The 27,615-nt window shown below is 50.6% G+C and overlaps 2 protein-coding genes across 5 annotated transcripts; both read left to right on the top strand.

Annotated features, from left to right (window-relative positions):
- Positions 1-3,088: 3,088 nt before the first annotated feature.
- On the top strand, positions 3,089-4,301 carry LOC141974608 (oligodendrocyte transcription factor 3-like). The gene has a single exon (XM_074934439.1). It carries the CDS (start codon positions 3,289-3,291, stop codon positions 3,958-3,960), a length of 672 nt encoding a protein of 223 aa, XP_074790540.1. The 5' UTR covers positions 3,089-3,288; the 3' UTR covers positions 3,961-4,301.
- Positions 4,302-12,789: 8,488 nt separating this feature from the next.
- Positions 12,790-26,932, top strand: BSDC1 (BSD domain containing 1). Of its 4 annotated transcripts, none has more exons than XM_074934716.1 (11): positions 12,790-12,844; positions 13,991-14,051; positions 15,646-15,762; positions 16,778-16,945; positions 17,456-17,510; positions 18,307-18,422; positions 19,473-19,541; positions 19,831-19,912; positions 20,710-21,270; positions 23,394-23,497; positions 24,593-26,932. In XM_074934716.1, exons 1-11 carry the CDS (start codon positions 12,834-12,836, stop codon positions 24,623-24,625), a joined length of 1,377 nt encoding a protein of 458 aa, XP_074790817.1. In that variant the 5' UTR covers positions 12,790-12,833; the 3' UTR covers positions 24,626-26,932. The 4 variants fall into 4 exon arrangements, with proteins under 4 accessions (XP_074790817.1, XP_074790815.1, XP_074790816.1 ...); XM_074934714.1 differs by having other exon boundaries at positions 12,810-12,844; positions 13,967-14,051; XM_074934715.1 differs by lacking the exon at positions 12,790-12,844 and adding an exon at positions 13,616-13,898 and having other exon boundaries at positions 13,967-14,051.
- The last annotated feature ends 683 nt before the right edge of the window (positions 26,933-27,615 follow it).

The raw sequence follows: 27,615 nt of genomic DNA, 5'->3' as shown, positions 1-27,615 counted from the left end.
TCTGCCAATAAACTAAAATCTTCCAAATGATTCCTAAAGGGGAGTTGTAAGAGCCTGGAAGTGCAGAGATGCTTAGAAAAGGGTAAAACTGGCCCCTGTCCCCTGTCTGTTATTCACGTCATATATGGGTCACACTTTGTAGTATGATCCCATTTATATATGCTTTTCAAAGGGTTAATAAATGACTAATAGATGTTATAAGCACATTGCAAATATGAGTGGAATGTTTTATACATGGTTATAAGCACATCAATAAAGGTATTAGAGATTGTTTTAAACCATGGTTATTAGTAACTCATTGATGTGTTGAACACTCTAATAATTGATTAATGATTTATTAAAACATCTGTGAACTATTTATTAACTCTTTTATAAAATGGAACCTTAATATAAAATATGACCCAGATACTCTTAAGGTACTAACAAGAAGATTTTATTGTCTTCGGCCCTCCAGAGCCAGTATCCTGTTGCTGCCAAAGAACAAGATGAATTCTGGTCTCCTTCCTGCGACATCAGCCAAAGTGGTAGGTGAATTCTTATTACAGAATCATTATTGTTGGTTCCACTTGAAGATGATGTTTGAAGCCAAAGGAGCCCGGACTGGTTTTCAGAGACCAGGAACACTTTAAGTTACGGCAACTAGTAAGATTTGTTGTTGACTTGTCAAGTAAGTGAATTTAATCCAGTGGGTCCTTGACAGGAAATAAATAATGGGGCACAAAGTTGCCATTGCTTTTGCCATCACTTTTGTGGCCATAACTATATTTATTATTCATTCATCTGAATTAATTGATGTAGAAGGTGCTGCTTTGAAACCCTGGAGACTGAAGTCCTCTATTAATTCACAGAAGAGGTTTAACCCTGTGCAAACTTCCCCTCATGGCCCTGCTAATGGGCCACAACCTAGAAGGACCACTTCAAGGGGTAGAAGGGATTTCAGTCTCCATTGCCATTCGTTCCTTGATTGTTCTACTGAGGCTGCCAACTAAGATATAGATTAGTGCCAGATACTGTGGACATTTTTGTGATGTGGACACACACCTGTTCACTAAGAACTGAACTGACAACCTGAACTGAACCTCCTTTCACACAGGTCCCCAACTGCTTTCCAAACTCAGATGTTGACCTAAGAGTAAAAACAGGTTTTCTCTTGTAAAATGTTTGTAAGATTTTTTTTTTTCTTCACAAAACTCAAAACCTATTAAACTTGACAAAGTGAACCATTCAGCAGAGGAAAGGCAGCCAAATGGTCTAGTGGAAGGAACATGGGTTCTAGTCCTGGTTCTGCTGTCTGATCTTGGGTAAGCCTCTGTGCCTATTTCCCATCCTACTCTTTGTCTTGTAAGCATTTTGGGACTCTTTCTGTGAACGTACAGTGCCTAGCACAATGGGGCCTCTAGGTGATACTTTTCAGAGTAGCAGCCATGTTAGTTTGTACTCCCAAAAAGAACAGGAGGACTTGTGGCACCTTAGAGACTAACACATTTATTTGAGCATAAGCTTTCGTGAGCTACAGCTCACTTCATCAAGCTCACGAAAACTTATACTCAAATAAATTTGTTAGTCTCTAAGGTGCCACAAGTCCTCCTGTTCTTTTTAGGTGATACTGTAATTTAAATAATAATGAGAAGGGGGTTGGGAGGGGAGAGGTGTCTGTTATAACACACATCTACTTCATGTGGGTGGTTTATTCTTTCCAAAGCAATACAAACGTTATGAGATTCCCTTGCTTTTCCAGAAGAGATTGAGACCCATCTTTACTGTCCCTTTTCTATATTGCATGGAGGGCCTCCAACAAACCCATTGATGGGTGAATTATTTCCTCTTCACTGCAAGCTCAATAAGAAAATAGAGTGTAGCCCAGTGAGGTATTCTTGTACATTTCAACAGCAGGACAGATACTGCTGCATTCTACCGCCTCAGCCAAGGGGAGTGAGAGTAGACAGCATGAATGTGAAACTGTCATAACAAACCAGTTTTTGCAATGTTGTCGTAGCTCTGTTGGTCCCAGGACATGAGCGAGACAAGGTGGCTGAGGTCGTATCCTTTATCAGACCAATTTCTGCTGGTAAAAGAGACCCGCTTTTGATCTACACAGAGCTTGTCTTTAGGTCTGGGAAAGGTAATCAGAGTGTCACAGGTCAATACAAGGTGGAACAGGTTGTTAAGCGATTGTTACCTTCCCATTGCATTTGGCATGGTCTCTTGCAATATGTATTAACTTCATATGCTTAACAATCTGTTCCACCTTGTATTTAGTTGTGACACTGCTTATCTTTCACAGACCGGAAGCAGAGCTTTCTAGCTCTATGTAGCTTGAAAGCTTGTCTCTTTCGCCAGCAGAAGTTGCTCCAATAAAAGATATCAGCTCACACACCTTGTCTCTTTTATAACAAACGAGGACAGCATGGTGCAGTGTGACAGTCCCAGTTGCAGGATGCCTTCCCTTTCCTGACCCTGGCACAGCCATCCTCTTCAGGAGCAGCCTTATCCTCTTTGGGGTGAAGAAATGTGCAGTTTAGAGGAAACAATGATGATCCCTAGCTTTGCTTTCCCAGCAAACAGTGGGCCAGGTCCCCAGCTGGGGCAAAGTGCCGCACCTCCCTGAAGTCAATGGGACTGCACCCACCCTCTGAGGCTCTGGCTCATGTTTCAGGACCAAGATACCCTTGTCCTATGCCCACCACGCCTTCCCCAGACACTTTGTGAGCTCTCAATCTGCCCCTTGCCCTATCCCTGCTCCCCTTGACACAAGCATTTTCTGGACTTTCCAGGCCCTGATGCAGAGACTCTGGGCCAAATCCCGGTGTGGCTGTGGCCCACTGTGTCCATGGGTGGAGGGGAATGTGTGTGTGAGCGAGCCAGGGGTTTCGCAGGGTCCATACAGCTGGAGGAGGACAATGGGCAGAGATCTCGCCGCAGCTGGTCGCGTTCTGCCCGGCTGCATGCTCCGGGCTGCTCAGACCCCTCCGCCGCAGAGTCAAGCAGCCACGGGTGGTGACTGGGGAAAGTGGCGGCCCGGTAGCCGCATTAGGGGAAGAATCTCTTTGGTGATTGGGCGCCATTGTTCCCTTTGTGACGGGGGCTGTATAAATAACCGGCCCTGCGGGGAGCCCGCTACACTCGCCCAGCCAACAAGGGGGACGGCGGGGAAGTTTGTCTCCGACCCAGTGCACACGGGCCCCTTGTGACGGCGCCGGGCAGCAGCTGCCCCAGCAGCGGGGAGCCCCACCCCGGAGCCGCTGGCTGGGGGGGGGGGGGAAAGCAGGTGGCACGTCTGGCTGCCCCATGGATTCCGATGTGGCCTCCACAACCAGCCGAGCATCGTCCCCAGAGCTGGAGGAAGCGGGCAGCCCCGAGCTCCCGCCCAGCCGCGTGTTCGAAGCCCTCTGCCGGGAGCCAGGGGCTCCCCAGCGGCGGCCCGGGGAGCCCAGCCCCAGCGGCCCGGCCGGGGGGACGCCCCGGGCCAGCAGGCAGGAGCAGTCGGGCGAGCAGCAGCAGGAGCAGCGGCTCAAGGTGAACAGCCGCGAGCGCCGGCGGATGCACGACCTGAACCAGGCGCTGGACGGGCTGCGGGAGGTGATGCCCTACTCGCAGGGGCCGGCGGTGCGCAAGCTCTCCAAGATCGCCACCTTGCTGCTGGCCCGCAACTACATCCTCACGCTGAGCAGCTCCCTGCAGGAGATGAGGCGGCTGCTGAGCGAGCTCCACGCCGGGCCCCGCAGCCACCCGCTCCCCCGGGCCCGCCCCATGCCCCCCGCCTGCTCCCTGGCAGCCGCAGCTGGGTACCCGGGCTGCCGACCGGCTCCGCAAGAGACTCACCGCACGGCAGCGGGGCCCCTGGGCCCCTTTTACAGACACTACTCCGGCTTGCCCTGCCTCTGCTCCGCGTGCCAGGCCGCACCCCGGGAGCTGCCAAGGGCGGCCGCCGCCCCGTCCTGCCTAAGGGCAAGCAAGTAAGGCCGGAGGCTCACCCTGGCCCCAGAGACCCAGCGCCAAGGCGTTAATAGGGTCAGCGCCGCAGAACGGGCACTGCTCTGACAAGGAGAGTCCTTGGGCTGGGGCTGGGGGATAGCGCTATCGGTGCCCTTCCATTTACAAACCTCGCCAGTCTCCTCCTGATCATGTAACTGACACTTATCCCCTCGAGACTCTACGACATGCTCTGTATCCAAACCTGCAGGCAGCAGGAACCCTAAGACAGTTCCCAAGGCTGGTGAGAGAAGAGCTTGATTGAGGTGGCCATTCAGCTGTGACACGTAGCTTTGCCTTTCTTCAGTAGCTGATGTGATGCAACGTACCTGGAATTTTCATTTTTACTGATAATAAATATAGTCATCTTAGTCAATGGATTTGGCAAACCGGTCTCCTATTTTGAAAGTTCCTTAAGAGTTTCATTTGGGCTGGGAGAACTTAGAGAAAATGTTTCATTGAGAGAGAGAAAGAGAGAGAGAGAAGAATGGGGGGGAGAGAGATAGGCTAGGCTAGGAGAGAAAAAGAGCTGAATGGTTTGGAAGAAAGTGAAACCAATTAGCCCAAGTTTCCCATATAGAAGCCTTGGGAATTTATATTAGATTTCATTTAAACAGTCCTGAAGGTTCTACTAAATGCTTTAACTCCATGATTGCTTATAACAGCTGTTAAAATAAACCTAAGATCCAATACAGGGCAAATGAATCTGACAGATATCCAAGCACCTCCGCTCCCACTTTAGCTGATCTTGAAGAATTACTACTTGTTGATAATTTTTTATTGTTTATATTTCATTGTAAATATGCCATGCAAAGAACAGATTCCCTGCTAAGAAGAGTTTCCATTCCAAGGTGCATTTTTTCAAGCACTCAGACAAACTCAAATTATTTCAGTTTTAGGGAACTTCACAAAAAAACAGGGGAGCTACAGTTTGGTGGTTTTTGGCTCACAGTTACACTGAGAAAGGTAGACTGTTTCTTGAATATTAAGGGATTTCCCACAGTCTTTCAAACTCTTCCTGTTTCCTGATGCTTATCTTTCAGGTCAAGTCCTTTGATGTGCTAGCACTGTATACATCTGTGTCCCATGCATGAAGAGTTCTGTTCTGTAACCCAGGGAGCAAGCAATTGCTGTGTCATAGGGCTACACAGTTAGGGCTGCGTCCAAGGGTACGGACCTGGGGCAGTAGGTATTTTGGAGCTCAGACTTAGTATCTGAACTTTTATTGTGTCAGGACAGGTGGTCAGATGCCTCATTGATGGGGCCCATACAGTACCTAGATAAGACAGAATCCATGATGTGATGATTTATACCTTCTGGCTACAAGCACTTAAATAGTAAATATTTGTATCATTTTCAAAAAATTTGGTGGGCAGAAGTACTGATCTACTTGGACTTTTACAATACACCTGACAAGTTCAGAAGAAGATTTCAGATCAGGTTTGCAGCTAGCAGCCACGCTGGAAACACATTAGGGCTAGTCAACACATAAGACTTATACCAGCATAGCCATAATGGTGAGGAGTGTGATTTTTTTTTTAACAGTAAAGCTATGACAGGATAGTGTAGATGCCGTTATACCAGCATAAAAGTCCTTTTGTCAGTATAGTTTATGTCTCTTGGGCAACTGGTATAAACTATGCCGGTATAAACAGTGTCTATACTATGTGGGTTTGCCAATACAGCTATACTGATATAGCTATCCCAGCAAACTTTTCTAGGATGGCTAAGGCCTCCAAATCCACAGCCCAAACTCAGGGCACTGTAACTATGGGAATTTTAGGAGTGGCATAAATCGGAAGCAGTGTCCATTAAACACGGATACTCAGCTACAGGTCTGGAGAGGTTTCCAGTTTCTCCGAGGTGCTGCAGAATTACGGCTCTCCTATCAATCAAAGGGGTCAATATAAGATGCCTCCTGAAAATGCATTTAAGCTTCTTAGGAATTGGAGAAGAAAGGGTTAAGTTATTTTAAAAAAACCTGTCAACAAAATACCTTCCTTCACACGGTAACTATTTTCTTGATAAAAATGGCTTTGCTGCTGGAAAGGCCCTTGGAATTACCTGACAGAGTATCTCATTGAGATCTGCTCAGCTTCACTTTGTGACCCTCTAATCATCTCCAGAAATGCTCACAATACACCCTGATGATTCAATGCTAACTACTATCCATGCATCACATAATCATCTGTTATATTTCTATAGCACCTTTCATCCTGAAGACTCCCAAACCACTTTACAAAAATATATAAACTATACATACATTGCACCCACCTCTGAAATTCAGCCATCTCTGGGGTAGAACAAGCAAGGTGTTTAACGCTGAACAGGGGCTCTACATGACAGATTCAAGCAGGAAGCGCAGGAGACAGCTATGTGAAGTTACAGGGGGATTCAGGGAAGCAGTCAGTAGATTGCTTGATCTGGAATTTGACCAGGGTACTGGGATTAAACACTCCTACGCTTGCAGAAATGGGATTACAGGATGGCAGTTTTACATCTCATCTGAAAGACAGTCCTGCCAGCAGTGCCCTTGATGCTGTTCTGGGCCATTGGTTTAATACTAACTCAAAGGAAACAATGCTTCCCATTGAATCACCAGCACCAAATCCTGCAAAACTAGATAGTCCTCACTATTACCTACTACTGTAATAAACATCATACTACTACTTACCTAGGCCAACCCTGCATAGCATGAGATCTGAACGTATCATAACATAAGATGGCCATTAAGCCTTTTCTCACTTGCTGTCTCCCTTCATATATCACTGAAGAGATAGTGATTTTAAAATACTGCTGTATTCTACGCTAATGATCCAAATCACCACACTTTACACTAGTGTTTTGGGCCACTACTGTACAATACTGCAGTACTGTTATTGCAGGAGGGGTCTCCATGGAGTACAGAGAAGGGAGGAGCCTGAAATTAAGGCAGAATTTGAACACTGTGGGGACATTTCTGATTTAACACATTTTTGGAAACGCGCAGGTGTCTGGGTAGGAATGGGCTGGGAGGAATTATACTGGTGTTCAAATCACTCCCGGCAAATATATACAATACTATGTAAATCTTTATTTTCTTCTTGTTTTGCAGCCATTTCCAATGCCCTTAGAGTCCATGATAGTTTTCCCACTCAAATGTTAAGAGCCAAGAGGGTGTCTTAACATATGCTTTAGAACAGGGAACCCTCGGTTTGATGGGTTTTCCCTGACTTTCATTGCGGTGTGCAGCTATTCACCATTTTACTCTGGCTTCCCTACCCCACCGTTATCTCTGGTGCTTAGTTTGTCTTATCCATGAGGATATGAGTGTCTTCCTTAGAAGCCCAAACAGATGCCACACACTGCATCTGAGAAGGAGTAATGTGGGGGTGATCTCTGTAGCTAGCCTCCTTCTCCTCTAGATAGCACAATCCTATGATATTGTCACCAGATTCCAATTCATTGGGTGAAGCACAAGTTAACCAAACCCATCCCCAAGTCTGGGGAGAAGGTCAGATGCCAACATCTCATCTAGGCTTCTTGATGAGATTTTTCATATTGTATTTGCTCCTGCTGTGTCATGGAGAAAAATAAACTAGTCAAAGGTAACTGGGGCAAAGGCTCCAAAGGTTTATTTCCTTATTTTTAAGGTACTGAAGATGATCGGTGCTGAGCTGTCAGCTACAAAATAAGCAGCAACTGAGCAGGCTTCCTTCATGCGGTTCTTCATATTGTCCAAATAATGTGCTTTGACTCTGCAATGGAAGGAGTACCAAGAGAGGCGAAATGGTATTTTTCTTCATGGCCCATTCAATTCTTGTCCCTGAGAATGACAACAATGACTCTTCATTTGGAGGCGTGGTAACTAATGAAGAGGACAGAGCAATCTGGATCAGTTGATAAACGGAGCGCAAGCAATGTATGTTTTAATTAGGTTAAATATAAAGGTATACATCTAGGAGCAAAGAATGTAGGTCACAGTTACACAGTGCAGGACTCTATCCTGGGAAGCAGTGATTCTGAAAATGATTTGCGGGGGGAGAGAAATCATGGTGAACATGAGATCTCAGTGTGATGCAGTGGCCAAATGGGTTAATGACATCCTTGGATGCATAAACAAAGGAATCTCAAGTAGGAATAGAGAGGTTACTTTACCTGTGTGTTTGGCACTGGTGCAACCGTCGCAGAAATATTATGTCCAGCTGTTCTAGTGTCCACAAATCAAGAAGGATGATGATATTGGTTCACAGAGGAGCCACAAGAATGATTAAAGGATTAGAAAACCTGTCTTCTAAAGATGAATACATTGAGCTCCTTGAGTTTATTTTAACAAAGAGAAGGTTAAGGAGTGACTTGATCACAGTCTATAAATACCTACAGGGGGAACAAGTATGTGATAATGGACTCTTCAATCTAGCAGAAAAAGGTATAATATGACCCAATAGCTGGAAGTTGAAGTTAGACAAATTCAGACTGGAAATAAGACATACATTTTTAACAGTGAGGGTAACTAACCATTGGAACAATTTATCAAGGGTTGTGATGGATTCTCCATCACTGGCAATTTTTAAAACAAGATTGGATGTTTTTCTAAAAGACCTGATCTAGGAACTATTTTGGGACTGTTCTATGGTTGTGTTGTACAGGAGCTCACACTCAGTGATCAGAAAGGTCCCTTCTGGCCTTGGAATCTCTGAATCAATCTCTGTGGTGGTCGTGAGCACATGTCCATTAGCAATGGTTCTGAGACCCGATTCATTCCGGCAGAGATCCACCGAACAGCCAACAGCTGATAATAACTCAGAACCTATTGACATAGACTGTCTTCAGACAGCATCCTAGAAGAGGAAAGGCTCCCTAGTCAATTATCTATCTCCTGAGCCAGCCAGCCACCCAAACCCAGAATTGGATTATTGGTTGTTTAAGGGCCAAGTTGTTCAATGCTATACAGGACACAAGAATAAAAACAGACCCAGCCCCAGAGAGCCTCTGGGGTTTCTTCTACCTTGGCCAAGATATAGAAGTTATAGCAAAAAAGCATATCTTAATTACTATTAATTTTATCTTTACTTCAGATTCTTCAGGTCACTGCCATATTCCTGAGCTCAGGACCTGATCTGCATTAAAAAAATCTAGCTCATGCTGGAATAGCTGGTTTTGAGAATGGACCAAACTTCATGCATTAATTACAGAGACTTCAGCTTTAAATCAATGGTCGGAGGGTGGGAAGGAAAGAGAAAAACCTGCTAATGATGGACTGGGGACAATGGTTATTTGCAGGGCTCATGTATCATACAAGCAACAACTGTTTCCAAAAAGGCTTCATTTTTATTAACGAGCCCTAGGCCAGCCAAGGGACTGATGTCTCCAGAACAAAAGCTGTTAAAAGGGAAATTTATGGACTGGTTTTGATAGTGTGTACATGGACGCCTGCCTCCTTTTGTAAACCATGGCTCTTTAATAAATCACATGAGTGAGCGTGAAAAGCAAAAGCCAAGGGTGGCAGCTGGGAGGGATGGCCTAAAGGCCCCTTTGCGGACTCAGCAATTCAGATGTCACCTGGTTCCTTTGCATCTCCTAGTCACTTCTCCAGAATCATCTCATGAGAGAAGAAAAACAAGGAGACATGATCCCCAAGCATAGCAAGGTTCTGGGATAAACATGCTCAGTTTTTACAGTAAAATGAACACTCAGTCCTCACCAACTTTGGGATCTGGATGGGGAGAGACTAAAGCAGGAATGACTTAATAACTTGCAGGATAAAGAGCATGGCCCCTGGGAATCTGCCAGCATCTAATAGCACCACATGGTCTTTGAAACACAAACATTGTGCAATCCAACATTCAACATTTCCCCAAATGTCCAGTGAACTAGTCCCCATCCCCTCCTAAATTCACCCAGATGGGCAGAGGATGAAATCACTAGTTAATCAGCAGTGTAAAAATTAAGCACAATTCCTGACATGCAGGCACATGGCAGTCTCTTGTTGGGATAAGGAGAGTCACTGACCCATGTGAAGCTGTCACTCAGCTAGTAATCTGAAGCAGATGGCGTGAATTCATTGGCCATTTAATAGCCAAGCACGTCTCCTGTTCTGCATGAGGCATTCCCTCTGGAGTGGGGTGTGTGTATATGGACAGAGAGGGAGCACAGAAACGTGAACATGTTCTCCTCTGTTACCAGCACAGGACAGCCTTGCTCCTTGTGCATCATCCCACCACTTGAAATCAGCTGGGACATATTACTAGCAGTCCCCAGGTCTGAATTCCTTGGCGGGGGCTGGAGGAAGGGCCTTATCAGTGGGGTGAGGGTGGCCTTGGCTCTGGAATCCAATTACTCCATTGGTTTGACAGAGCCAATTTGTTGACCTGGAGGGTGTGTTGCAAGATTTACCTGTTTGCTCAGGCTTACCCTGGCTCAGTTGAGTTCCTTTGCAAGTTGGGGGGAGGAAGGAATTCTTTCCTAAACTGACTTTGCTTAGTTTTGTTTTCTTATTTGTGGTGTTGCAAGGCAGTTGTAAATGCAGCCAGCAATTGTGACAGGCACACAGAACTGAGTTAGTAACCTTGCCAATGTGTGTGTGTGTGTGTAAACTGGTGTCTATGAAGGAGCAGCTGGTGATGAGCGTATATGGTATGTAGGGGCATTTTGCTCTGTAGATTCCTCCTCCCTCTTTGCTGCCTTTCTAGTGCCAGGACGGTGCATGAAAAAGAGAACCCAGTGGAGATGCTCTATTTGAAGTATCCTTTTCTCTTCTTGAGAAAACCTGGGGTACTGCTTTACAACATTTGAGGGGAGGGTAAGATGCATCCTGTCTTCATATTTTGCAGAGGAGGGTTTTTTCCCCCCAGCAAAATATGACCATAATTCTTCCATTTTATGCTACCTCTGAGACTGTTCCATCTTGGGGCACAAAGTTAAAAGACTTGCTACCAACCGTGCAGGCTACTGAGGCTGAACTCAACAAAGTACGTATGAATGTGAGCATGCACTGGACAGGTGTGCCAAGGTGATGAGAGCACAGCAACGGGGCTTTCTGGACACAGTGACCACAGAGCCATTTCCACTGGGCACAATATCGACGCAACCAGAGAATAACCAGTAGGTCAGAGCAAAATTGGTAGGAGTCCAATCACCATTGCAATAGAAATGTTTATGAAGCATCATCTGGGTCTCCCTTTTCTCTCTCTCATTCCTAGCCGAAGATCAAAAAGTACAGGATGCAAAAAATTCACTCGTAAGCTGAAACCAAAAGCCAGATCCTGAGACCACGAAGACCCCAACTCCTGCACTCAGCACTTCAGGATCAGACATCCGGCCCTTCATGAGGATGCACCAAATAGGAGTATTTAGTGAATCAAACATTTTGGGGGTGCTGAGAGGTTTGTCTTCATCACAGCCTCGCTGTCGGGGGGGGGGGGGTGGTTTTTCTATGGCTTTCTTTTCACTCATGGCTGCGCTTCTGAGCTAATTATGAGGACCACAGCTGTGCTCTTGCTGACACAGAAGCACGGCCACTGAAGTTGTTCCCCTGAGGGAAGATGGGACATGAGGTTTGCCTGCAGCAAAGAAAGAGAGTAGAAAGCCGTACAGTGGAAACGGTGCACGCATCACCACCAACATCCTAACTACCTCTGGCAAGCCCGCTCCCGTGGGGAAGCTTATGCTGCTGGATTCCTTGTCGATTTTGGCAGCTTGCTGCTGTAGCTGGGATCATAGCGGTCACCGCTCCAAGGAAGCGCGCTCAGCTGCGGCACTAGCTGCCCGGCACAGAGGAAGCTGCTGAAAGAAATCTCACGCACTGCCGGAGTCCCAGATGATGCTGTGACACATCAACTTCACTCTTCCAGTAATTATTTCCTATATAAAAAGTTATATTACTGTTAAGCAAACTAGAGAGATAAGGTGCATGAGGCCTTGTCTTTTATTGGGCCAACTTCTGCTGGCGAGAGAGACAAGCTAACCAGCTTACGCGGCGGCAAAGAGCCCGGTGGCACCCTACAGACTAACAGACACATCGGAGCAGGAGCTTTCCGGAGCGACTACCCACTTCTTCAGCGGACGCAGACTGTAGGAATATCTGAGCCCCTTCTGGCTAAGCGCAGAGGTAGGGGAGACAGGCTGGCACCGCCAGGTGGGGCAATTAACAGGCAGAAGCATGGTCCCGAGGTTAGGGGACGCAGCAGTCAGCCCCGGGGGGGGGGGGGGATATTAACTGGGAGAGCAGAGAGGGAAAGGGGACCCAGCAAGACCGGAACCCAAGGGGACGGGATGACCCCCGGGGACGGCTTGAGAAACCAGGGAGGGGCGAAGGCAGCAGGCAGGCAGGGAACCGCCCCCCCGCCGGGTGGTGGGAACAAACCAGGCGACCCCCCCCAGAAGCGGACCCGCGCGGGGTCCCGCAGCGGGGGGGGGGGGGGGCTGCGCCAGGGGCTCCCCGCAGCGCTGTGCGGGGGACCGGGCCGGGGAGCCCCGGCGGGGGTGGGGAGGGAGGACCCCGGGGTAGCGCCCGGCGGGGGGGGGGACGCCCCCCCCGGCCATCGGCGTGCGCTGGGGAGCGGAGGCCCCGCCTCCCTGGGGCGGCCGGGCGGGGGTCGCCGGGCCCCGGGCTCTCGCTCCCGGGGGGTCGGGGGGGGGGGGCGCTAATATTGAGCGCGCGTGCGGAGCTGCCCGGCCGACGCTCGATCGCTCTCGACCCTCCGCAGCCACCGTACCCGTTACCGGCCCGAGCCCTGCGTGAACGAGGACGTGACGTTGCCGCTGGGCGGTGGCCCCCGCGTGACCCGCCCCCGCTGGGCGGTGGCTAAAAATAGCCCGCCCAGGAGGCGGGGCTTCTGGCGTCAAAGGTCAGTAAATAGTGGTGACGTCAGGCGTCCAAAATGGCGGAAGGGTGAGAGTAACGCAGAGCGGGGGGGGGGCGGTCCCTTGGCGGTGGGGGAAGGGATCTGAGGGGGGCGCCCTCGTGCGGGAGGGGTGGGGGGCAGAGCGGGGTGGGAAGGGATTGGTCTGTGCGGGGAAGGGAGTAGTGGGGGTAGGAAGGAGTCTGGTTATGTGAGGTTGGGAGGCAAGGGGGCTGGGAAGGGAGCTGGCTGGGGGGGCAGAGGGGGATGAGTGGGAAGGGAGCTGGCTGGGTGGGGCTGGGGGCGGTGGGTGGGAAGGGAGCTGGCTGGGCGGGGTGGGGGGCGTGGGAAGGGAGCGGGCTGGGGGGGCAGAGGGGGGCGGGTGGGAAGGGAGCGGGCTGGGCTGGGTTGGGGGGGCGGGTGGGAAGGGAGCGGGCTGGGCTGGGTGGGGGGGCGGGTGGGAAGGGAGGGAAGGGAGCGGGCTGGGCTGGGTGGGGGGGCGGGTGGGAAGGGAGTGGGCTGGGCGGGGCAGTGGGGGGTGGGTGGGAAGGGAGCGGGCTGGGGGGGCAGAGGGGGATGTGTGGGAAGGGAGCGGGCTGGGGTGGGGTGAGGGTAGGAGGGAATTTGGCTATATAGAGGAAAGAGTGTTATGGTGTGGCAGAAACCATGGGAGAAATGGAGAGTGTGTCTTGTGATGGGGGTTGTTTCTCTCGGTTGGGAACAGGAGAGGCTTAGAAACATGGTCTGGTTAAAATCCATCCAGTTTAAAAACCAGCCAGGTCTGCCTTCCTCACTGTTACTGACTCTCCCTGAGATGATTAAACTAAGGGGGACTGACCCCTCTAATTTTCCTGCTTCCTTTTGGGTTGAGTTTACTCTGCGGGGCCGCGGACATGGCTTAGTTCATACTGTGGGTCTCGTGCCACAGCCTGGGGTGCAATGTGTGGGCTGGAAATGCTGCAGGGGTGGTTTGCATTTAATTGCAACCCTTTTGGATCTTAAACCTTTGAAAAGAGAGTTGCTGGGTGGGAGGGGTAGGTTCTTTGAAGGCCCAAAGGGTTTGAACAGAGCAAAGCAGTGGCTGTAGCTTTTACACATGCTGGGGTATGTATGTATGTGTGTTTTAATGGACTCCTTGGTGTGAATTTATAATGTGAAATTCACAATTTCAGCTTCATATGTTTGTCCTGTAACAGGGAAGATGGAGGCTGGTGGAGAAGCTGGTTGCAGCAAAGCTACCAGACTGTCAAAGAGAAGGTAGGCGGTTGCTTGTATGGAACAGGACAAGCTATTGCTTGAGGAAAGCTTGCATCTTCCCATAGAAAAACACAATAGTTTATTTGGATTTCTCACTCTTCTTGTGGGTTCTTCTGTAACCCAAGCAAATCAGGCCCAGTAAGGAGCCTCTTATAGGGGTTTTCTGTTTTGCTGTGTAATCCTGTGGAAATTCTTCCTGATTTCTACATTGTTTTTTAAAGTAACCTATGGGACTGAGTCACTCTGTGAATGTCCTTTTCTCCCGCTGGATTGTAGCCTGGTGTTTGACATACGCTGGGCATTAGCCATGATGTGGGTATTATCATCTTCAATCTGTCTACATGCTCTCTGTTGCTTCTAAAAATGCACTTAAGCAACTATGCAGTTCTGGGGTAAGGCAGCCGTATTGCAGTGCAGAACTTTATTCCGTCACTTATGATTAGTATAAAGTAAGCTGTGAAATGTTGGTTGAGCCCCTGATAGCAGAGAGCGTGGCTACTCTGCAAAGTTATGAATTATCTAGTGGCACTTAACCTAAAAGGAGCCGTTGGACAAGGGGCTTAGCCAAAATTTCCCTTCTTAACAATGTCGTGTGAGGTGCCCTGTACTGGCCAGTTGCTGCAGTTCCCCCCAGAGCTGGCTGTGTTTGTTATGAGAGGCTTTGGGATCCTTTGGCCTGGAGAGTCCTGTGTTAATGTAAAATGTTGTTCTAATAATGGTTCAGTTCATTACTTCTATGTTACCATCTACTCTTGGGGAAAATCTGTTTACTGGAAAGTCTTAACTTAGTCTTATCCAAACAGAAACCCTGTCCTCAGATATTGAGCTGTGAAAAGTCACGTGAAAGCTTGAACTAGATTGTAGTTATAGATCTGCACTTTGGAAAGGCCTCTTGTTCTGGAGGCAGTGGGGAGAAGAAAGCCCAGAGCATACTGCCCCCCACAGCAACTCGCAAAGGCATGAGACTGAGAAGTTCAGCTACACTATGATTGAAACTAGGCAACATGTGACTCATCCATATATTTGCAGCTTTCATTCAAAGGCTATTGAAACAATAATAAGGGAGCCAAGAAAATGTGTGGTTTAAAAAAAAAAAAAAAAAATCCGATTGCTTTGCTATGTCTAAAGTTATCCCTGTAGATCTGTGCACTAGCGACAGCTTTTATTAAGGCCCTGTCAGCACTACGGCATCGATCACCTCTAAACAGTCTGGAAACGTGATTACAGCACTGCTGTTAGAATGTGCGCTGGCGTGTCCATGACAACGAAGGAGCCAGGCTTTAGCCTAATTGTCTGCCAGGATTAAAATGTGATTTTTTTTTTTTTTTTTCTATCTGCACTGGTAGGGAAGGAACATGTTGTAACGTGGTTTGGGCATAGTTGTGTTTCTCAGATGTGTTGTAAACATGATTATTTCTATGGCGTTGGTAGGGCCTCACCTGCGAGAGCCCTGTCATCTCCACATACAGAATAGTCCCTCGGGTTAGAGGCCTCTGTTGCTCCAGGGTTTGTGATGCCTCAGATATTCCTAGGGTGAAGATGGACTTGTGTGAGAATCTGGGGTTGATATACTCTGTGTCCCTCTGTCTTGTAGTCCACGGAAGCATTGGAGTTCATGAAGCGGGACCTGACTGAGTTCACCCAGGTGGTGCAGCATGATACAGCATGCACCATTGCTGCCACGGCCAGCGTGGTCAAGGAGAAGCTGGTTGTAAGTAACAGCAGGCAAGCCACGACTCTGCCTCCTGCTCTCATTAGAGAGTAGAGCTGGCTGTCAAACAGGATTCTGGCACTACACAGACTAATCCTTTCAGGAAATGATGCCTTTATAGCATGACCTGAAGTCACATCGCTCTTGGACTTTGAATTTGAACTCCCTTCCCTAATGCAAAGTGTCTGTGATGACCCTAAGTGATTCCCTTGTTGTGGCTGCCAGGACTGTTTGATGTCGGTGCCCCATTGACAGTTGTCAAGATGGGATGGGGGAAGGTGCATGCTGTGGCTCCCCGAAGGGCCAGCTGCTTCCTTTCCGTTTGTGACTCTCAGGGCGGGGGGCCTTTTGGAGCCACAGGCCAGGTTTCTGCACAGTAGTGGCAGATGTTGCAAGGAGAATCCTAATTTCCATTTGCCTGGGGCTGGGGAAGCTCTTAGCTGAGAGTGGGACTGTGTGATTAGGGGTGGGAGGAAGGTAGGATACCTAGTTGGATCTGCATTTCCTGCTTGGAGACTGGGTGGAACTAATTTCTCTCCTACCCTCTTTGGTTCCCCATTTTCTTTGCTGTTGTGAGGCTTGGAATCAGCTTCACCCTCTGCCTACCTGTGCCACCAGGTGAGGCACAGAATGTTCTGCCTAGGTGTCAGGATAAGCCTGGAGATGGGTTCCCCTTTCCCAGGCCCAAAGGAGACCTTTGCCCTGCACAGCTGTTACCATGACAGCACAGCTCCCTATCCTCTCCCCAAACCAGCCACTCTTACCTGCCCTTCCACCCCATCCCACAGCCCAGGCTAGTTCCCTGCCTATCTGTTGCTATCACCCCGACTAACCACCTACCCCGTCCCCCTGCTCATCTCAGGTCAGTCTGGACTGCACAGTCCCCCACTACCACCCTTTAAGGAGAGAATTGTCCCTCTTTAAAGGGACACTGACACTGGAAAAGACCACATGGGACTGTCTGCGGTTCAGGCACCATTGTTTAGATCATTCTCTTGTCTTTCTCTTTGCAAAGACGGAAGGCTCCTCGGGCACGACTGAGAAGGTGAAGAAAGGACTTGCTGACTTCCTGGGTGTCATCTCAGACACGTTCGCTCCTTCGCCAGATAAGACCATCGACTGCGATGTTATAACGCTGATGGCAACACCCTCTGGTACTACAGAACCGTACGACAGCACCAAGGTATGTGCTGAGCAGTGTTCCCTCTGATTTTTCCCCTGCGTGTGTGGAATGAATTTTGTTATGTGCACCAATATGGAGGTGACGTGTCACACATCATGTGGCAGTGGTGGGGTCGAGGGGTTTGGAGTATAGGGGGGGGCTCTGGCTGGGGGTGCGGGGTCTGGGGATGAAGGGTTTGGGGTGCAGGCTGCCCCAGGGCTACGACAGGAAGAGAGGTGCCCCCCCCCCCCAGCTCTCTGCCCCCACAGCAGCACCTGGGCTGTGGGGGAGAGGTGCCACTCCCCACCATGGCAGCTCCGGGGCTGTGGAGCTGCAGCCTGCGTGGCGTTTAATAGGCTGCTGCTCGGCCGTGCAGCTTAGAGGGAACTTGGTGCCAAATGCCCCTCACTGCCTGCTGGGTGGGAAACGCCTTAGCTCCCACCAGGGATTTATGTGACAGACCCCCTTCATCACTGGGCTCAGCTGCTGCCCCTCATGCTAATGGCTGTCCCTTCCCGTTGTCTCTTGCAGGCTCGTCTCTACACCCTGCAGTCAGACCCAGCAACCTACTGCAACGAACCGGATGGTAAGCTCAGATGGGCTGGAGCGGGAGACATTGAGGTGTTCGCGTGTGTGGTGGTGGTTGGTGGGTCTCAGGGTTGGGTTCCCAGTAGACGAGTGCCCTCGTGACCGACCGCCACCACAGCTGGTTTCATGGGCTGCTTGTTGGCAAAGAGGCCATGGCAACTGAGTTAACTTTGCAGCCTATGAGTTGACCCTGCCCAGGTGTGGCTGAGGCTCCATGCCCTGCGCTATGTGGGAACCTGCAGAGCTGCTGCCTGATTAACCTGTTCTGGGATTTTGGAGCTGGGAATTCAGCAACTGACAGTGTGCCAAAGAGTGAATGCTGACCCTCGGTTCCAGTAGACACACATGGGAAGGGCAAGGCAGAGCAAGTGGTGTGTCTGAGATGGGGTGGGGAGTGGGTGGGCATGGATGCAATACCCCCCCCCCCCCCCACACACACACACACCTACCCAATGTGCAGTTATAAAGGGATATTCTCAAGGACACTTCTAGCTCCTCTCAGTCCCCTGCTTCCTCATTGTGATCCTGCCTCTTGTGGGTGGGGGCTGGCTGTGGATCCCATCAGTGTTTCTCCATGAGTATGCACCTCGGGCTGCTTAGCCAGTGAAGAGTGCTTCCTGCTCACTTCCTTAGGACTCAGGTTGTTGCCTCTGTGATGCCCCTTGCTGTCTTAGCCTGGCCCCTTCACTCCAGTGGCACCTGATCGCACCAGATAGCATGTGTCCCCTTAACTCCCTGTGTTTCTGTCCCTGTCTCATTTGTTCCAAGGACCTCTCTCTGCTTCCCCCGTGCAGGCCCCATTGAGCTCTTTGAGTCCTGGCTCTCGCAGTTTAACCTAGAGGAGAAGAAAGGGGAGATCTCGGAGCTGCTGGTGACCAGCCCCTCCATCCGGGCTCTCTACACCAAGATGGTGAGGTGCAGCCTGGCTCCTGCACTCTCTCATGGTTGGGCAGGCTCAGACCTGCCTGAAGCCTCCAGTGTGTGGGAGTCAGGGGAGATATGAGTAGGAAACTGTACTCCTTGGGCTCCAGGGCCTGGGATGGAGGGGAATGGCAGCATGCTTTAGCCAAGCAGGGTGGCCTGTGCAACTTTGCTGGCAAGTAGCTCACTGGGCTCTTCTTCTCTGCCTGTGGACTGCAGTATTGCAGGTCCGGAGCCAGTTGTCATATGCTGCTCTGGAGCTGTCTGGCCTCTGTCTGTCTGAGCATCTTGGTGAATCCTTATGTAATAAGTCTCCAGCAGATGTATGACAGCAAGTCATCTGCATTCTGAAAACGCAGGTTGCTTACATAGGGCACAGTCTGTCCCAGGAGTGGTTGGAGCCAGGGGCGTATGGGCACTCTAGCCAAGTCATGGGGAGGTTGAATGAGCAGAGGGAAATCAGTGCTGTCTAGTGGTTAGGGCAGGCAATTGCGAGTCTGGATGCCTGGGTTCTATTCTCTGTAAACTGGTTAATCTGCCCCACCTCTGAACCGAGTGGTGGTCAGCCCAGGGAGATCAAACAGTTGCTGATGTTGGTAGATTGGCAGCTCTTGCCTGAAGTGACCTAGAGTGGTGCCCGGTGATCTAAAATAAGAGATTTTGAGTATTGTCTTATTCAGGAAGATGGGATTGGGATACGCAGAGCAAGGACCTGTGGGTGGGAGCAGTGGCCTAGTGTGAGAGACCTGGGTTTCCCTGCTGTTCTCTCCCCAGGTCTGCAGGGCTGGGAGCGTTGAGGTGGTGCAGGTGGCCTGTCATAGGTGGGAAGGGCTGCTCGCTCGTGACCCCTTTACTGTGTCTGCTTTATCAGTCAGTGGGTTCCAGTGGGAGCCCCATGGAGTTGTTCTCTGCCAGAAGGATAAAGGGTTTGCAGCGAGAAGGCAGAGGAACCCCAAGGGGAGTGAGGTCAGAGACTGCAGCATCCCCAGGCTCTCCTTACTGAATTCTTCCCTCTCTTCTTTCCTTCCAATGGTCCCAGGTCCCAGTGGCTGTTTCCCATTCCGAATTCTGGCAGCGCTACTTCTATAAAGTCCATCACCTGGAGCAGGTGCGTTCCAGGGGAGGGAGGTCTGGCCTGCAAGGAAGCTAACGTGGAGGGTGCAGTGTGGTGAGGAGCTGTGCAAAGGGGCTGTTACTCAACATGCACCCTCCGATCAGAGGGAGGGTTGCTAGCCCCTGAACAGCAGCAGAGAACTGGGCTCCCTTCCCCAAGTCCCTGCCATTAGTGACAATGCTGTAGGGAACTTGCAGGGGTTGGAGCTCTGCACACCAGGGCCGGGATCTGGGAGGAGATGGTGTGGGCACAGCTCCTGACTGCAGCTGCGAATTCCCCACAGGAGGAGGTTCGGAGGGAAGCTCTGAAGCAGAGGGCGGAGCAGAGCGTGCATCATGAGGAGCCAGGCTGGGAAGAGGAAGAGGGTAAGTCAGATGGCCAGGAAGCCAAGAGAGAGCTTCTGAGACCCATGGTGGATCTGGGAAGAGAAAGGGTGCTATAGAATGGTTCCTGCTAATTGTCATGAAACCAGTTCCCCAATCCAGCTGCAACACCCTCCCCCGCCCCGCCATGGGCTGTGTCTGTATTTGGCTTTGTGGCCCAAAATAGCCCACTGCCGCTATCAGCTGCACCATGCTAATGCCGGTGGGAGCCCTAGCACGGGCGAGGTGAATGCTCCTGGCACCACTGTGCTGTTTGGACCTGCTCTGAACAGGTTTGGAGGGAAGGCTGGTTAAAACGCTGGGGCTGCCTACTTTATAGGACTGACTCCTGCCACAGCAGTTTGAGTGCTTCCCAAACCTGGATGGTTTGATCCTCTCAGGTCCCCTGTGGGATCATCCCCATGTTACGGTTAGGGAAGCCAAGGCACAGAGAGATGAAGTGACATGCCCAGGATCACACTGGAAGTTTTGGGATGGAGCTGGGCATTGAGGACTATCTCCTGTGTGCATTAGCTCCAAGCTGGGCCTGCTGCTCTGGGGTGCTGCCTGGACCAGATCACCCACTGGCAGGAAATTTGTGGCAGGGAGGCTTAGCGGGGCCTATTCCCAGAATGGGTAGGGGGAACGAGCAGACTGTGGTGCTGATGCTGCTCCCAGCAGTGGCTGGAGGCGCCGATGCCTGTGTTTGGGAAGGGAGGTGCCCCTTTCAGCAGTTGTTCTCTGCCTGTTTGTGCTTCATACAGAGGTGCTGAAATCCTTTTCCATTCTCCCCCCCACAGAGGAATTTTTGGGGATGTCGCCCCTACCTTGTGTGAATTTGAAATCTCTAGAAGAGGGAAAGCAAACAACATCTGTCCCTGCAGCAGCTGCTCCCCTGACCCTGGAGGGAAGTCCCATCCCCAGCATAAAGGAGCCAGCAGAGGAAAGCTGGTCTGGTCTTGCTGCAGTCCCAGCCCCGGCCCAGGTGACCCCGTCTGAGAGCAGCGAGAGTGTCTCCCTTGTGACTCAGATTGCAAACCCTGCCTCTGTGCCTGATGCACGGTTACAGACTGGAGCTCAGCTGTCTGGGGCCAGGGACCTCTCCCAAAGGTTACTGGAAGCTACTTCTGAAGAGCAGGGCTCCCAGCCAAAACCGGCAGAGTCTGCACATCCTCCTACAACCACTCAGAAGCTGGCAGTATCTTCAGAGCAACTGGGCTCTGTGGGGCTCAAGGAACAGGCAGAGAGCAAGCCAACGGGCCAGATAGAGACTCTGAAAGAGGACGGGCTGACAGATTTACGAGTCTTTGAGCTGAACTCAGACAGCGGGAAATCCACTCCCTCCAACAATGGGAAGAAAGGTGGGTAACTGCTGTCAGCACTGAGCCATCACCGGGGACCCTGCCCTAGGGAACGAAGCTCTCAGGGGAACGGTGCCTGATTTATAATGGACACACTGTATTGTTCTGTGTCCTGGGTTCAGCCGAAATGAGCCTTGAACTGTGACTCGTGGGTGAACAGCCTGTAAGCTGGAGAGTGCGCTGAACTGGTGAGCTGTCTGATGATCCCACGTTGGGAGCCTTTGATGATTCGCATTCCATGTGTTGCTGACATCGCCAACCCGCGAGCTACACCCATCTACCCATGTATGCCCACACAGGCAGATCCTGAAGTGGTGCAAGTTCTAGAGCAGCCAAGTAAACGATTTCTGCGTCAGTCCTGAGCAAACCTTTCCCAGCTCGCTGCCCAAGGCATACCGAGGGGCGCATATGGATTCTCTGGCTTTTTAGGGACTGCAGGGAGCTCCAGGAGGGAGAAGGGTGTGCTGGATCTGACCCTTCAGTGTGATGAATGGTGGCGAGCTGGATTGCCTTGCTTCTCATTTAGAATCCGTAATATACTATTTTGCCACCTGGGGGCGTCAAACTTTGCAACTCAAGTTATTGAAAATCTGTGGTCAGGGTGGCCTGGGATCGTGGTGTAGCTGTGGCTTGTTCATCTCGTTCTGAAAGCCTTAACTCTGTGCTTATCTCTTTGAGGCCCCTAAAAAGCCAGAGTGCAGGGTCTGGGGCGTCAACAGTTAATGGTGGTGAGATTCCACCATCAAACTCTTAACCTTGGGGAGAAAGGGAAGAGTCTTGGCAGCAAGCCAGGCACAGGCATGGGGTATGAACACCACCCTGAAGTGAGCTGCATGTCCCCTGACTGTGTTGGCCTGGCCCTAAAGGTACTGGTGCTGCTGGAAATACCTCTGAGTGACAGGCAGCAGGACCTGGGAAGGAGGCTTAGTATGTTAGATGTGGATTTATACTGGGGAAGGGAGTCCAATTAGAAGAAGAAATCTGAGTTTCCCGACAGGATGCAGTAGGGCACCCTCTTCCCCTCCTGGCCACCCTTGGGGCTACAGAATGCCAGGATGGTGTCAGGTACTTGGTGATGTGAAATTCTTCCTTCCTGAGAGGCCCCATCAGTAACCTGGCCTCTGGTCAACTGGGAGCACCCCTCTCGGCCCAGAGCGTATGGGGGAGAGGGGGTGTTAGCTGGGTCATGGTAATGCTTAATGCCGGTGTAGCTCTTGTCCCTTTTTACCTGCTGCATTTGCTCTGTGACTATAGCTTGGCTCTTCTCTGGGAGTGGGCCTGGGTAGAGCTCCCCTTCGCTCTCGCCCCCAGCAAACAGAAGTGACTCCGGACACAGCGGAAGTCCGGGTCCGGTTCAGCCCAGACCTACTCCCTACCCTCCTCCACCTGCCAGTAGTGAGCTCAGGACACATCGCGGGAGGGCATGGCAGATTTCCCCATCCTGCTCATCTGGCTTCTTGTCTGCCTCGAACCTCCTTGTTGGCGTCTCACTGATGGGTCAGAAATCCATGTACGCAAATGCTCGTGGAGTGTGTCCTCGGCATGCACATGCTTTGAAGAGGCTCCACCTGGAGACCCTGGGCACTGTTGGTATCATCTGGGAGTTTGCATCATGCTGGGAGTGGTCATGCTCTTTTATCTCAGGTCCCTGATAATTAGCGGTTAGTCAAGCCTGGAGGTAGGTGGCCTTGGCATACCTCAATTTTGCTGATACTGTGGCTAGGTTGAGTTGGATTCTGTGTTACTTTGCACATGCCCTGTGGCATGAGCCAAGTCTTCAGCTCTCAGAACACCTAAGCCAGGAGACCTTGTCTGTTTAGTGGAGTCTGGGGTGAGCTGCTTCGGGGACCCTGCTTTGCTCTTTCTATTCCACAGCGAGCTGTTAGTAAGGCCAAAGGAGGGGAGGGGCCTTTCCGCTAATCCCAAAGCTGGGGCGGTGAGCTGGCAGGAGCCAAGTGGGGTGATCTTGGGCTGATGAAATCAGTTTCACTCTAAAGAGCCAGGGACCCTGATGTAAAATATTTGAGAAACACAATGCATCATCAGGTCCCACCAAAGCCTTTCACGTTCCCATTTGCTCTTTGCCTTCTAGAGGGCTTAACCTCAGTGTCCTGTGATTTCAGGCTCCAGCACCGATATCAGCGAGGACTGGGAGAAAGACTTTGATTTGGACATGACAGAAGAAGAAGTGCAGCTGGCACTCTCGAAGGTGGAGGTGTCCGGGGAGGTAAGAGACACGGCGAGTTGGGCGTGGCAGCGCTAACTTAGCAGAAGGTCCCTCCCAGGAACCATGCACTGTTGTTTTCAGTGGCTTCTCATTGCACCTGTGCATGAGCACAACCACTGTTGGGAGCTTCCGGCCTGGGTCAGCCGCCAACTCCTGTCATGGAGCTGAGTGGAGAGTGATCCAGCGTGTTGGAACTAAGGGGAAATCCCTGGGCTCCAGAACAACCCCCATCCTCTCTGCAGACAGCAAGGCAGTGTAGCACAATGTGCTTTAGAGAGATACGGGGTTTGCTGCTTTCCTTGCCTCTCCTCACAACGAGAAGCTGGGCTAGGCAGCCAGCTAGCAGCTGAATAACCAGAATTCTCCACTCTCCAGCAGTGGGGACCCAGGGCACAATAGAACAGCCTTGCAGGAGCCAGATGTGGATCTGGACTCTTGCCTACAAAAGTCATGGAGGGACTAGCTAGAGAGAGGGAGGGGATTAACCCTTTAAACCAGGGCTTTGGAGCTGTGCACTGGCTCCGCTCCAGGCAAAAACCTGCAGCTCCACTGCTCCGGAGCTGCTCCGCGCTCCACCTCTGGGCTCCACTCCAAAGCCCTGCTTTAAACACTACTGGGACAGTTACTGAGAAAGGAACACTTGTTTCCCAGAAAGTGAAACTGGAGCAATCAGGGTGTGTTCTGTGTCTGCCAGGCTTTGCACGGACTTGGTTGCCTCGTCTGGCCACTAAGGGCTAGTCCTATGTTACCGTGCTACATCAGCGCAGCTGCAGCGCGTCTGGTGAAGACGCCCTTTGCCGACAGGAGAGCGCACTCACATTAGCATAACGACTCCACCTCAGCAAGAAGCGGAAGCTATGTCGGCGGGAGAGCGTCTCCCACCAACGTAGCACTGGTGTAGACAGCGCTTAGTTCACTGTAACTTGTGTTGCTCCGGGGGGTGGCTTTTTCACACCCCTGAGTGACATAAGTTACAACGACTTCAGTGGTAGTGTAGACAAACTCTAAGTGTCCAGTGCTACCGAAAGCACCTGGAGGCAGATGGCTGGTGTATTATCTAAACCGACTGATAGATGTCTCTCTCCTGTTTTACAGCTGGAAGATGAAGAGTGGGAGGACTGGGAATAAGGCGATTGCTTCCTCTGTGTGTGTCACAGGCTCATTCCCACCATCCAATGTGAATTAAATCACAGATCGACTATTCCTTTCATGTGTAACTGTGCTGGGGTTTTTGGTTCCAGGCTGGAGGAGTTCCATCCCTGCTAAATCCTAGGGGTAGCTCAAACTCATGACCCATTCAGATGCTGGAAGAGGTGGTAGCGGGTGTTACACTAATATGCATAAGGGTACTAGGGAGGGGGGTGCATCTTCTCACTAGGTCCTAGAGACCAGCAGGGTTGAAACTGCCTGCCCAGATTGAGGCCTGCGGTGGGTGGCAGGTCAGGTGGGGCCCTGGGATCGAACCGGGCAGAACACCTGGCAGGACTGGTCTGCATTGGCAGGATGTCAGTTTGCTGACTCTACTTGTGTGTGAATATAACCTACAATACAGCAGTTTAGAAGGCTCGTCAGTGCGAATTGTTCCTGTTCGCTCATTACTTCAGACTCCAGGCCAGATTAACTCTGAGAGCGACCCCCGAAGTGGGACTGACCAGAGGCTGGAGATGCAGCACTGGAAGCCCCTTCGTATTGCTACACTTACCACTGTGAGGAACAGCAGTTGGCTGGAGGCTTTGATCTAGAGCCAGGCTTCTCTAGAGGGAACTATATGTTGCCCTGCCTCTTCCTGAACCATAGCCTGGCCTGTTGTCTTAGAAGCTGCTACAGAAATCCCAGCACTTCCTTCTGTTTCCTTGGGATGCAGCTTTTCTGTTGGAAACCCAAACTCCCAGCTGCGGGAGCAACAGCCTGCCTCCGAAGGGAGTCGTGTCACCCTCCCCTGCTTTGCTATCTGCACTGCCTCTCTCTGCTTTGCTGGGCGATGAGCACTTTTAATTGTCGTCCTTAATTCCTCAGGCAATGTCCTGATGCTTGTAGTTTTCTCCTGAATGGGCTTTTCTGAGCAGGCAGTGGACCTGGGTCAGACCCAGGGCAGAACTGCCCCATCTGTGTGCACCAGCCACCCGGCTTGGTCACTTAAAAGACCCAATGTAGGTACGGTGGCCACCACTTAAACATTAGCCTTTGCCAGCAGGTCCCACCACTCTTTGCTGTTCTATGTAAAGCGGGAGGCAAAAGCATCTTGCACAACAGATGCTACCTGGTGGCAGTGGCTGGTCACTGTAGCCATTGACTTTGCTGCTTGAATCCCCCTCCTGAAATCCACCGCTCCCTTCCACCTCCTTGGCAGGACCTGCCTGTCCCCCACGCACTCCAAACATTGCTAGATCATCTCTGCTTCTGTTCAGCTGAGCCCCCTGCAAGGCTCTGACTCTTTCTCCCACCCCTGTTGACTGCTGTAGACCCCCTTTCGGTCTGTCGTCTCTGTCCGTGGGGGGGTGTTCCCTTCTCTCTTTGTCCTTCTGATCTGTCACAAAATGCTGCTCCCCAGTGGATGTCACCAGTACACAGTTATCTTAAAGGGACAGCATCTACCCCACTGTCTCTGGCCTTCAAACTATTGGTTTTATCCATGGTTTCTTTAGATCATTCTGCTTCTTTAAGGGCCAATTCACTGGGGCTGTGGGTTTCCCTATATTTTTAGATGGCACTAGCCTTCTGGGGTCTTGGAGTGTTAATTTTCCCATGGGGAGATTTTCCAGTGGCAGCAGCAGCTGATGTAGGTGCATCGAAGGTGGCTGTGTCATCCAGATCCCTGTCTGAGAGCCTGTCTGTGCCACAAAGCCCACCAGGTCCAGGGACCAACCTACAGCATGGCTCCAGCTTGTCATTGTAGAATTGATCAACAGGGTCTCTGAGCCATGCTACTGCCTAGCTCTGTCCTAGCGACGCAGGTAAAGTGCAGTTAGGTCCCCTCTGTACTGAGATGGAGCTAAGTCAGGAGACATCCCTGTCGTAACTAGGTCCCCCAGCATGGCTGGGCCCTTTGCCAGGAGACTGGTGGCTCTCTGGAAGCATCTGAGACCATGTCATTTGCGCTTGGTGCTGCACCAAGCAAGGACCCCCTTGTATATACTCCTGTCCCATTTAAAGTTGTGGTTCCTGGCTGGAAGCTCATGTCCCAAGGTTGAAGCTGGGAGAAAGCGTGGAGCTTGCCTTTCTCTTTGTAACTCTTTCGTTAGTTAATTAACCTCTTGGTTATTTGTGCAATATTCTCTATTTTAAATTATACTGCATCTCCTGGGAGCATTTTATAGCTGGGGCAAAAGAAAGATTCTAACAGCTGTTAGTTTTGTAATGACAACTTTCTCCTGAACCTTTTACAGACTTGCAGTTAACAGAAATTAAAGGAATTCTACAGAATCAGCTGCCTGCGTTGGGTTGTCTTTATTTCCACCACCTACAGGGCCATGTGTGGCCATCCTTCTGAAATGGGTCTGGGTGTGGTTTGCTGCCCAGTAGCAGCCCCTGCTTTGGGCATGAGTCTAGTTTGGGGGCAGGCTGGACAGTCCATTCAGAGCAATTTTCCAATTTGTCAAGGTTGTTTTTAATTGTGAGTGGATGACCTACACTTTCCTTCGTCCTTCTCTTGCTCCTAAAGTATTTAAAGAACCTCTTTTCTCATTGCCTGTTTTGTCCCTTGCTTGGTGTAACTCATTTTGTGCCTTAGCCTTTCTGAATTTGTCCCTACATGCTTGTGCTATTGTTTTGGACTCCTCCTTAGCAATTTGTCTGTTTCCAATTTTTATAGGATTCCTTTTTGATCTTCAGGTCATGAAAGAGTTCCTTTGGGAGCCATATTGGCCTCTTACTATTCTTCCTATCTTTCCTTCGCATCAAGAGAGGTTGCAGTTGTGTCTTCAATATTGTCTCCTTGAGAAACTGCCAGCTCCCCTAAACTCCTTTTCCCCTTAGATTTTCTACCTACCAGTTGTCTGAGTTTGTTAATCAGATTTGTTACCAAGTCTTCCCTGTCAGTCAGAATCAAGTCTAAATTGGCTCTCCCCTTGGTTACTTCCTCCACTTTCTGAAAGTGTGTGGTCCGCCCAACCACATCC

The sequence above is a fragment of the Natator depressus genome, chromosome 19 (assembly GCF_965152275.1).
Source record: "Natator depressus isolate rNatDep1 chromosome 19, rNatDep2.hap1, whole genome shotgun sequence".
Lineage (NCBI taxonomy): Eukaryota > Metazoa > Chordata > Testudines > Cheloniidae > Natator > Natator depressus.
The sequence above is the reverse complement of the archived record's forward strand: the minus strand, read 5'-3'. Positions and strand labels throughout refer to the sequence as shown.

What these genes read in the sequence shown, in the direction of transcription:
- LOC141974608 (XM_074934439.1), top strand. Translation starts at nt 3,289, where the DNA reads ATGGATTCCGATGTGGCCTCCACAACCAGCCGAGCATCGTCCCCAGAG.
- BSDC1 (XM_074934714.1), top strand. An exon ending in TGGTCAAGGAGAAGCTGGTT is followed by an intron (nt 15,763 to 16,777) that starts GTAAGTAACAGC and finishes CTCTTTGCAAAG; the next exon opens with ACGGAAGGCTCCTCGGGCAC. An exon ending in GGGCTCTCTACACCAAGATG is followed by an intron (nt 18,423 to 19,472) that starts GTGAGGTGCAGC and finishes CAATGGTCCCAG; the next exon opens with GTCCCAGTGGCTGTTTCCCA.